Source organism: Scatophagus argus, chromosome 16, assembly GCF_020382885.2.
Source record: "Scatophagus argus isolate fScaArg1 chromosome 16, fScaArg1.pri, whole genome shotgun sequence".
Lineage (NCBI taxonomy): Eukaryota > Metazoa > Chordata > Actinopteri > Scatophagidae > Scatophagus > Scatophagus argus.
In genome coordinates this window covers 497699-508675 of record NC_058508.1, presented here as the reverse complement: position 1 = coordinate 508675, position 10977 = coordinate 497699, and the positions used below count along the sequence as shown (strand labels likewise).

Below are 10977 nucleotides of genomic sequence, written 5' to 3'. Positions count from 1 at the left end.
CCTGTCTCATTAGCCCCTGTCCTCGTGTGTGTGTGTGTGTGTGTATATATATATATATATACCTGTCTTCCCCAGTGTGTTATGTCAGATCGTCTGCATCCTTTGTGAGTAACTTTCCAGCAATTTTCCCCCTGTGTTGTATTCTTTCCTGTCTAGTTTCTCTTCCTTGTGGTTTTTGACTTTGGCCTGTTCTTTGACTACCCTTTGCCTAGTGTTTTTTGTACTTTTGCCTGAACTGAATGCCTTTTTTGTACCAAGCCTGGACTTTTAGTAAACCACCTCTCCACACCTGTTTGCCTCTGGTCTGCTGTGTGGGTCCGAGAATAGTCTGTCTGAACTTGACAGATCAACCGATATTGTTGCTAAAGTTAAATGCTCTGTGAATATCTCTTTCGTTCTCCCCCACCACTTCCTGTTTACAGACATGTGACCCATCTAATCAATTCATTCCTCTATTCCTTTGAAATAAACTCATACACCTAAGTGTAATATATATATATTTTAACATTATACAATTCATAATACATCCACAAAATTTATGCATTTCAATTCAAAACAAAATTACAAAGCCTCTGAGTTATCTTTTTCATCCTCTGAGGTCTGGCTGTTGGCATGTCTGAACTTTGAATGTCCTGTCCATAGTCTATGGATTTGCCATGCATAACACTGTCCTTATTCCTTGTTGTTCAGCATCTCTATCACATACCTCCAGTGCTGTTCTGATTAAAGAGCATTTCAGCAAAGTTTTTCATCTACGCTGGCATGTTCTTTGCTCTGGCACACAGTCACATGTGTTTGATTTCACATTTCCAACCAATCCTCTTTATTCTCTTCAGCAGTGAGCAACTTTGTGTGAGCCCGTTTTGGAGTTGTCATAATGTGTTTAATTCCTTTATTTTCACAGTATTCCCTGAATAAGTCATATTTGGTCTGTCATCCATTATCCCATTTGCAGATGAATGACAGGTAATCCATGTCTGCTGAAGATTGAGGCCAGACTGTCAGCGATTTTTTTTTTTTTTTTTTTTTTTTTTTCCCCTCTAGTTGTAGCGGTCAGAATATCATACTCAAGTGTGTAGTAACCTTCTACCGCAATTATGCCAAATCACTAAATCACCTTGGTTTTGAGGTGTTATTTAGTTCCCACTATTCACAAATATCCTTCATGAACTAGCATAAGGATTCAAGGAGCTTTATTGTCATGGAATGTCATGGAATATATCATATTGTCATGAAAACCACTATCCTATCCATTCAGTTCAATTCAATCGCCTCCAGACGCTCCACAGAGACCCAGAGCCCGAACCCCCGAGCAAGCAGACAGTAGAAAGGAAACACCCCACCCCAACAGGAGGAAACCCCGAGCAGGACCCGGCCCGCAAGAGAGAACAACCCCGCCGATAGTCACAACCAGACAACAACCAGAATTAAAAAGATATAACCAGTGAACAGGGACCAGGGGTCCGTTTCATGAAGCAGGTTCAACAAACTCTGAGTATGAATGTTAACTCTGCGATCAACATAATTTACGGAACTGGAAATTTTGATGGTGGCGTACGGTGAATATCGGTAAATATTCCAGAAAAAAGTAACACGGCAGCAGCAAAAGAAAGAGAAAACGCGTGGGGAAAAACAAACACTGCTCGAGTCAATGCGTAAGTTTTGGGTTTAATCACTCATAGAATATTGCATGTAAAAAAAAAAAAAAATGATATTGACCCTCTGTTCATGTAGGTGCAACCCAGGGGGTGAAAAACGCGTGAAATTTAAAAATATGTTTCAATCAGGTGAGGCGGAAACATAACATGCCTGGTTGTATCTCACTTTGCTAACGTTTGACATGTCAAACTATTTAAATGTATTTAAATGACTTAATACTGTACAACTCTTTCATCCCCGCATGATGTTTCCACACATTCTGTTCTCTGTAATGTTTCATTAATTAATGTGGTGAAGTTAACATCTGACTCCTGTCTAGCCAACAGAAAGAGGGCAGAGGCCCCTAAAACGGGTGGAGGACCTGCACCACCACCTCTAACAGAGGCAGAGGAGATGGCCCTTAGCCAAACTACTGGAAGGCCAGTGGCTGAGGGAATCCCAGGGGGCAGCTCATCTGAGCCAGTCACCCCCCAGGACACAAGTGCCTTCATAACATGTAAGAAGTCCACACCTCTATAATATTTTTTATGAAGCCTCTTTTAGAGACAGGATGTTTGTTCTTGAATCCAGTAGACTCTGAGGGACGTCTCCACCTATTGGAGCCTCATGTAGCCCAACTCCAGCCTGTTGTGTAACTCAACACGCCAAAACTCATAACCAGTAGTACCGGTAGTATAAAGTTCACAGAATAAAATGCTTGTCTTCAAAGGATAATGAAGATGAAGACACTGTGTCTGCTGTCACAGAAAGGCCTACAGAGGTATCATATTAGATCTGTGCTCGTATTCCGAAAGATTTTTAGTGCAGAGAGTTGCTCCTTAGGAGTTCCCTAAGCAGAGGACAAAATGGAGGGAAGAGGGAGCAGAGATATTCTCCAAACACTGGAAGACGGTGAATTATTAAAACCCTACAGATTGGATTGCGCCGGCATTGTTTTTGTGTTAGAGCTCATTAGAGATGCATTGACTTCTCCTACCCAACGCCACAATGCCATATCACCTGAAATGAAGGTAATCACAACCTTGAGGTATTTGGCAACAGGGAAAATGCAACAATGCAGCAGTGATGACTTGGGTCTGTCACAACCCTCCATCAGCAGGGTCATCAATCAAACATTGACAGCATTGTCACAACCTCACATTGTGACACAATTTGGTAAATTTCCACTGGATGCCCACACTTTGCAAGCCCACAAAAGGGCATTTATGGACATTGCAGGATTCCTTGGTGTTGTGGGTGTAATTGATGGGACACATGTCAGAATAATTGCACCATCAGAAGATGAAGCCATCTTTGTGAGCAGGAAAAGATTTCACAGCAATCAATGTTCAGCTTGTTATGGCCAGGCTCAACACATGATGCCAGAATGCTCTCTGAGAGTGGTCTCAGACAGCTTTTCGAGGGACATTATGTGCCAGCCAATTGCCACCTGTTAGGGGACAGTGGCTACCCATGCAAACCATGGCTCCTAACACCTTACCTCCAGCCACACCAAGGGCCGCAACTAAACTACAACAGGTAACCCGAACAATATAGAATTAAGCATGGACATAAAATGTAAATTGCATGTTGGATTATCCTAGATATTTCCATCAAATAATGTACATAATGTATAATGTTTGATTATGTCTATAGGGCCCATAAGAGAACAAGGGCAGTTGTGGAGCGTGGCATTGGCCAAATGAAGAGACTCTTTCATGTCCTCCATGGAGAGGTGTGGCTGACCCCTGATAAAGTCTGCAAAGTCATCGTGGCCTGTGCAATACTGCACAACATTTGCAAGGCTCGGCAGATTGCGGAACCTCTTGAGGGTGATGGTGATGAGGAGAGCGATGGTGGTGGTGGTGGTGAAGAAAACATTGACTTTCTACAGGGGAACTTGGCTCAAAGTGGACTACCTTACAGAGCCCAAATTTACATTTCAGGCAAGTTACAGTATATGTAATTAGAAAATGTGTGAATGCATTTAATCAATGTACCACATAGTTTTACCAAACATCACTTACAATAGTTACATACATGACACATTACTCAAAGACACAATATCTATTTGTCACTCTATTTTTTAGGAACTGAATTTTCAGTCTATAGTACTCCTCCTGTAGGCAGAGAACTGTTTTCTGCTGCGTTAAGACATCCATCGTCAACTCTAATCTTCTGTCCTGCAGGGATGGTGTTGGAGCAGCAGGTGCAGCAAGCAGGGATGGTGTTTGAGCGGCAGCAGCGGGCAGGCTGGACTCTGTCTGATGGTCGTACACCTGTGATGTTGAGGGGTCCGGTTCCTCTGATGGCTCCATGCTACAGAAAGGGGAACACATTTAGTTTAATTATTGTCTTGTTTTAATTGATTTAGTAGAAGGAACATGCACAAGCAATACGCTAAATGGTTTATGCAATGAATAAACACTGTGCTTAATACTTTGTTTTCCTGCCTCTTGATATATGAAAACTCATTTGTTCTACCATTGTTGCATTTCAATGGCCTGCAACATTGAGGGGTCAATGCCTTCCCTCAGCCCAGTGATGCCAACTTCTGACTGCCCCAGCATATCAAATACTGTTTCTGCAACCTGGGACAGCTGCTTAGAAGGTGGTCCACCCCCTAAAGGGAAATCCAGTAAATCAATATATACACAATAATTAAGCATTTAAATTAACTTTGCCAGCAGGTGTAAGGAAGTAGTATATCACTCACCTGTGCTCTTTTGCTTTTGACTGCAACACAAACCACCGCTTCTCGCAATCCTCACTTGTACGCACAACCAACGGAAAGGAGGCATTTATCTGTTGTTCTATAGTGTCCCAGGCTTGCTTCTTGGCTTGCACTGTGACACTGGGGCTAAATTTACCCCTCAAAACACTTTCATGCTCATTGATCAATTGAGCCAAAAGCAAACACTGTTCCTCGGTCCAGTTGGGTTTTCTTGTTCTTTTTTCTTCTCTATTGTTGTTTACTAGTTTGTAGCAGATGTAAAAGCCACACAAACCTACTTCTTATACACCTGTCAGCAATCAAGGACATTGATGAAAGCTGTGCTGTGTTACTCTCATTAATACCAAATTAAGTTGAGATGTTGATAGTTGAAAGTACAAAAGCATGCAATTAATAAAAGCAAATTAATATAACCACCACTATGTGAATACGTGGGCATTCAGTAGGATTATTTTATAGTACAGTTTACTATTCATTTAACATGTATTTTCTTTTATGTGATATATTATTTACGATTACACGGTCTTCATAAGATTAGATTCCATGATTAAGTTTATCAATTTGATGGTCCTTCCTTTGACTATTATCACCAAAAGTAAGTTTTTTATCCAGCTTTTAGGATCAACCAATCACAGCTTTGGAAATGATGACTCATACCTAGCAACGGGGTCAACCACACCTCCTCACTAAGATAGGAGTTTCTGTCCAGTCCTTGAGAATGTTCTGGAATCACTCCTAAGCTAAGACTCCTTGCTGGGAATTTTTAGGCTAAGTTAGGAGCTCACTGAGAGGATTCTCAGAATCTTTAGGAATACGGGCCCAGGTTTTCTGGGAGGTGGATGGGGTCCTCCTCATGGTCTTCTGTTTGTAGGGCAGAGTGTTGCTCTCCTCTAATAGTCGCAATATTATGGAGAATAACACATGCCACACTTATGTCACAGGCTCTTTCAGGAGTTACTCTGAGATGACGTAAGCCCTGGAAACAGGCTTTCAACAGGCCTACAGTCATCTCAGCCCTGGCTCTTGTCCTGCAGTGTGCCACATTGAAGTGCTGCTGGGGGCCTGGTTGAGGGTCTGGGTAAGGGGTTATGACTGTGGGTTAGCAGGGGTAACCCCTGTCACCTAGAAGCAAGCCTTCAATCTCTCCTGCAAGTAAAGTCACATTTATTTAGTACTGATATTTTTCACAGACTAACTAGACAAAGATCTTTACAGTGACAAACAGCCACCAGTGCAATGTTTCAGGCCACTTGCCGCAGTCCAGTCTGTTGCTCAGAGAAGACTCTCGATATATACAGGAGTCATGCACAGACCCAGGCCACTTGGCTTCTACATCTGTGATGATGTGAGCTGCATCACAAATGATTTTAACATTACAGAAAATTAGACAGGTTAGTTGAAATGTTTGTGCTCTGACATTTAAAGGAAGTAGTCAATGTATGTACCTGCACATTAATACTGTGAGAGGACTTCCTATTCACATAATGTTCATTTTCTGAAGGAGCAGTGATAGGAATCTGAGTGCCATCAGTGCAGCCAATCACATTTGGAATTTGGACATTCAAATTTTTTGACAGGTTACAGCAGCAAACAGGATATAGAGGGTGCAAAGCATGCAAGGATGAGGGAAGGATGTGCATTCAAAAAGAATAGATACACAGGAAACAAGTACCTGCATTGAAAAAGAATAAGTGTGCATTCACAAAGAATAAATACACAAGAAACAAGTACCTGTGCTGTGCACAGTACAGAAAAGAAAATGACTATTTACACTAGAGTCCCTAAAGTTATGATTAGTGGATAGAACTACAGCATGCTTTGTTGATGTTCATCATGCTGAATGTTTGCTCACACATGTAGGTAGAGCAAAGCAACACCTGCGTCTTCTGTGCTATCTGCCGGATGTTTGGAAATTGGTTTCGTTTAGTGAAGCATAAAATTCATCCAGTTTAAGGCACTTGAACTTCTCCTTCAAGACAGAGTCACACTGAAGATCTGTCAGTTCCAATTGCAACTCTTGTGGTGCTGTTTCAAAATCCTGTGATAGGGGACATGACACCAGCTGAAGTGACTTCTCTATTTTTTCAAAATCAGACAATTGACAGCAGAATTCTCTGTTCTCTGCTGTCGAAAAAAAAAAGTCTTGAGAATAATATCAATTTGGGTTTGAAGGCCTTCACATTTGTATACATTTCATGCACAAATTGATCTTTCCCTTGTAGCTTTGCATTCAAGTCATTCATGACTGCCAGTATGTCTACAGTGAACGCAAAATCACAAAGTCAATCTAGGTCACTCAGCTCAGGAAAATCATTTTGGCTTTCCCCATGAACTCCAAAAATGAGTTTATCTCCCCTTTGAGCCCCCACACTCAACAACATACTTTCCCCAAACTCAACCAATGAACATCAGCAATGGTGATCAGCATTAGTTTCTTCAAAGAATTTAATGAATTGATGATGGTTAAGTCCCCTCACTTGTATGAAGTTTTTTTTTATTATGCAGTGTAAGAGAATTACATCCAACTCAGGGTTTTCTTCTTTCACCTTGTCATGGATTTCTTTCTGCAGTCCAGTGTTTTTCCTGTTAAGTTTGGCGATCCATGGTGACATAAGTTTACACCATGGCAGCTTCAGCCCCTCAACTCTCTGGCCAAGTCACCATGAATTAGTTCAGTCACTTTTTGCAATTGATTTTTTAAAATTTGTATAGAAGACTACAAGATTAGAAAAACACATCACTCACTTGAGGAAATTAAGGGAAACCAATCAGGGCTGAGGCCTACTGTGACAGACAGCCCCCCCCCCCAAAAAAGGGGATCCCAGAACACCACACGTGAAGCAAATAAAAATGAAGCAAAATCAACCCGACGTACAAACACAAGGGGGACAAGACAACAAAACAAGAGGGACACCAATCCACCACCGCAGGCTCAACACCTGAATGGGGGAGACCTAACAGCAATGGATTAAAAATGAAAACAACAACAAAACTGTCAAGTAGGTCGGCATCGCTGACGCAGAAAAGGCTGAACCCCAATGCAGAGTCAAAAAAGCAGTGATGCGAGGCTGAGGTCTGAACAAAATCCTTAATTAATTAAAGCAAAACTCAAAGAAACACACACACTTACAGTAGCGTGGGATCTATGAAAAAAAACTGTGACATAACTTCCTGGCTTGGCATGGCGACTAGACAAAACAGATCCTGGCATAACATGAAGACGCAACGCTCTGACAAAGGTGCTTGGGAAACGAGGATGAAATAGACAAGACAATGAGACACAGATGATATAAAAGACTGTCTTTGGATTTGAACCCCTGTCTGCTGTGCACATTTACTTTAACACTGGATCCAAGAGCCATTTCAAACGTTTTATTAGGACAGGTTGACAAAGGGTGTTTGGATGAGTGGATGAATGAATGATTTTGTAAACAAAGCAAAAATATATAATCATATACTGCCATGCATGCCACACCAGCTTAGATGAACAAAGGAAAACAATTATCTTACATATTTATGCATCCATCAGAGGATGAGGGGAGTGCTGCTGTACATCACCCTATTGGTGTGGCAGCATGGCAGGGAACAAAAGAAGTCCGTGGTGAGCACACAGCCTCTTAATACTTCCTGGTCTCCTCCCCTGCACATGTGAGCACCACTGCCCACTTCCTGTCTCATCACCACCTGAGATTCTTTAACAGGTGACACACATTAGGAGGGAGAAAGCAATCAAGAAAACCAAAAGCAAAGCTACCTAAAAACAGGGCACACAGGGGAAGAGACGCTTTCAAAATAAAACAGGATATGACATAACCCTTGAACATAAAACATGGAAACACATGAAAAGACAAACATGAAACATGGCACATGGACTGAAATCCAAAGACTATGAATAACAAAAAACACCAGGCATGACACAAAACTATATCCAAGAAAACAAAAACAGAAAATAATAAAAAAATTCAGAAAAGCTATTCAATGAAAAACACTAACAAGTCAAAATGCAACCCACAATAACCAAAATAAATAAAAAATAAAATCTCAGTTGTGAGTTGCAACCAAAGCAATTACTACAACGGAAAATAAATATACCATAAAGAATGAACACTCAATAATAACCAAGGAACAAAAGTAATTACTCCTACTCTACTCGTGCGCTACTCTCCCCCCCTCCTAAATAGTAGTTTGTGGGGAAAGAATATTTTGCTGAGCGTGTAAATTGGCTGCTAACCTCTGAGCAGTAGCAGCACTTTCTTACATTAACTGGTTGGTAGCATAGTTAGCATGATTGGTGGAAAAGTGGCGGCTGATATTGTGTTTTTTGAAAACCACAATAGTTTCATGGCAAATAAGATATGCCACCTTTGATCAGACTTCAATGAAAAAAAAATTAGCTGTCCACTCTTTATTCAAAACTTGGCACTCACTGTCAACTTTTCTTTTCTGTGGTCCATTCATTGTTAAAGTAGGTCTCAATGCAATGGCAAATGTGAAGAATGAATATCTGTGTGTAGACTGACTCTTATTTAGCAAAGGTGTTAGTGTTTCGAGTCAATCATCTAGTGGGGGCAATGGAAATGCAGGGTATTGCATGGAAGAGACGAAATGAATGTTGTCTTTATGTAAATGTTATTATATTTGTATATGTTTGACCTGTTTCCCGTGGGCTGTAACAGGGCCACCACTGGACTAGATCCATCTTCCTGGCATACATGCATTTGGTTCTCTGGCTTCCGTTGCAGCTTTCACTATCCTGTCCATCCAATACCTTCAATCCCCATAAATAACAGCAGTAGCGGTTTTTCATATGGGCGAATTGGGCGGCTGCCTAGGATGGCACTTTGCCAGGGGCGGCATGTGAGGACCCCCGCCACTGGAATAAGGAGGAGGGGGAATGGGGGATCCTAATTGCGCTACAGTAATGGAATCAAAAAGCACTCAAATTTCATTCATAACACTAGATGGTTTCCTACTGTAGGCCAATTTCAAATTCCATACACTCTTGTTATTCGTCTGTTTGGTTTGTGCCAAGGCCAATAATACAGCCTTACTATACGAAAATGACACTATCCGTACACCACCAATGTATTGGTTTAGTCTTGACCCCTGCTGTCCGTCACGTCAGAAGGCACTGAGAAATGGGTAGCGTACAAACAACCACACACTCATACCTAGGGACAATTTCGAATAGCCAATTAACCTAATGTGCATGTTTTTCGGAACCCTGGAACCCTCTTGCCATGACGCGACAGTGCTAACCACTGCACCACCGTGCTGCCCCTCAAGTGCTTATTTCGGAAAAAAAGAAAGGAAGAAGAGGAGAAACGCTTCGTTTCACTATTTTATATTCATTAGACTCTATGCTACTTATCCAATACACTTGAGAAGAGAATATTGTATATTCTTTCCATATTCATTGTAATCAGAAGATTTATTTCATCTCCAGCATAGCGATGCCACGGCATCTTTAAAAGGCCCCGTCGTGAGGATTGAGACGGCTTACGGCCATACCACCCTGAACACGCCTGATCTCGTCTGATCTCGGAAGTTAAGCAGGGTCGGGCCTGGTTAGTACTTGAATGGGAGACCGCCTGGGAATACCAGGTGCTGTAAGCTTTTTCACTCCTCTTAGCAACCAGGAAAGGGCTCTCTTGGTCCCTCAGTGGAGATCCATCCCTGATGAAATTGAGCAGCGTTGAGCGACTATGGCAGCTGTGGAATGTCACCAGCTTCAAGTTTTCTCAAGCACGACTGCTTCATTTTACTGTTTCATATGGATTAGACTCTATACTACCTATCCAATCCACTTGAGACAAGACAAGACAAGACAGCTTTATTTGTATAGCCCATTTTTACAAGCAGTTTGTCTGAAAGGGCTTAACATAACATCATAGCAACATCCTCTGCCCTTCGACCCTCACATTGACTGAGGAAAAACTCCCAGATAAACCTTTAACAGGAAAAAATGGAAGAAACCTCAGGGTGAGCAACAGAGGAGGGATCCCTCACCCAGGACGGGCAGACGTGCAATGGATGTTGTACAGGCAGGAAAGCAGTTAACCACATGAGAACGACATTACTAAAAGGGCAAATAAAACAAAGTCTCAACTAATTAAAATTTTTAAATTTTCATGTGATTCATCTGTTCAGTTTCACTTTTGATACCACATCAATATGATTTTAACATTTCACAAGACTGAAATTACAATAATGAAATTATAATGAAATGCTGTATCATTCGTGTGTTTTTCATATGCTGTTGAAAATCACTATCCTATCAATTCTATTCAGTTCAATTTCGGCCCGTAGGGAGAACCACCCCGCCGATAGTCAGTGCACAGAAGAATGACAGGCAGATGTCAACAGTAGACATTGGGTTGGTCATAGAGCCGGCTACAGTTCAACATGAAGATCTGGATGGAGAGATACCTGCAGAAAGATACAGAGAGAGAGAGAGAGAAAGGGAGGTAGAGACACAAAACTACGAGGAGAACTGGACACACAGTTAGTGACATAAAATAATGAACTGCATGTTAATCTGATGAGGGGAGAGGATAGAAGAGGAGAAGGAGGAGGGGAAACTGGTTGGTGGATCATGTTTGTGT

At 41.6% G+C, this 10977-nt stretch overlaps 1 protein-coding gene and 1 non-coding gene across 2 annotated transcripts; both read left to right on the top strand.

Annotated features, from left to right (window-relative positions):
• The first annotated feature begins 2642 nt into the window (after positions 1-2642).
• On the top strand, positions 2643-9065 carry LOC124073509 (putative nuclease HARBI1). The gene is made up of 4 exons (XM_046415786.1): positions 2643-3177; positions 3295-3584; positions 3828-3911; positions 9049-9065. Exons 1-4 carry the CDS (start codon positions 2984-2986, stop codon positions 9063-9065), a joined length of 585 nt encoding a protein of 194 aa, XP_046271742.1. The 5' UTR covers positions 2643-2983.
• Positions 9066-9869: 804 nt separating this feature from the next.
• Positions 9870-9988, top strand: LOC124074040. Its single transcript, XR_006845762.1, has one exon. It is a non-coding gene; the product is annotated as a 5S ribosomal RNA (ribosomal RNA).
• The last annotated feature ends 989 nt before the right edge of the window (positions 9989-10977 follow it).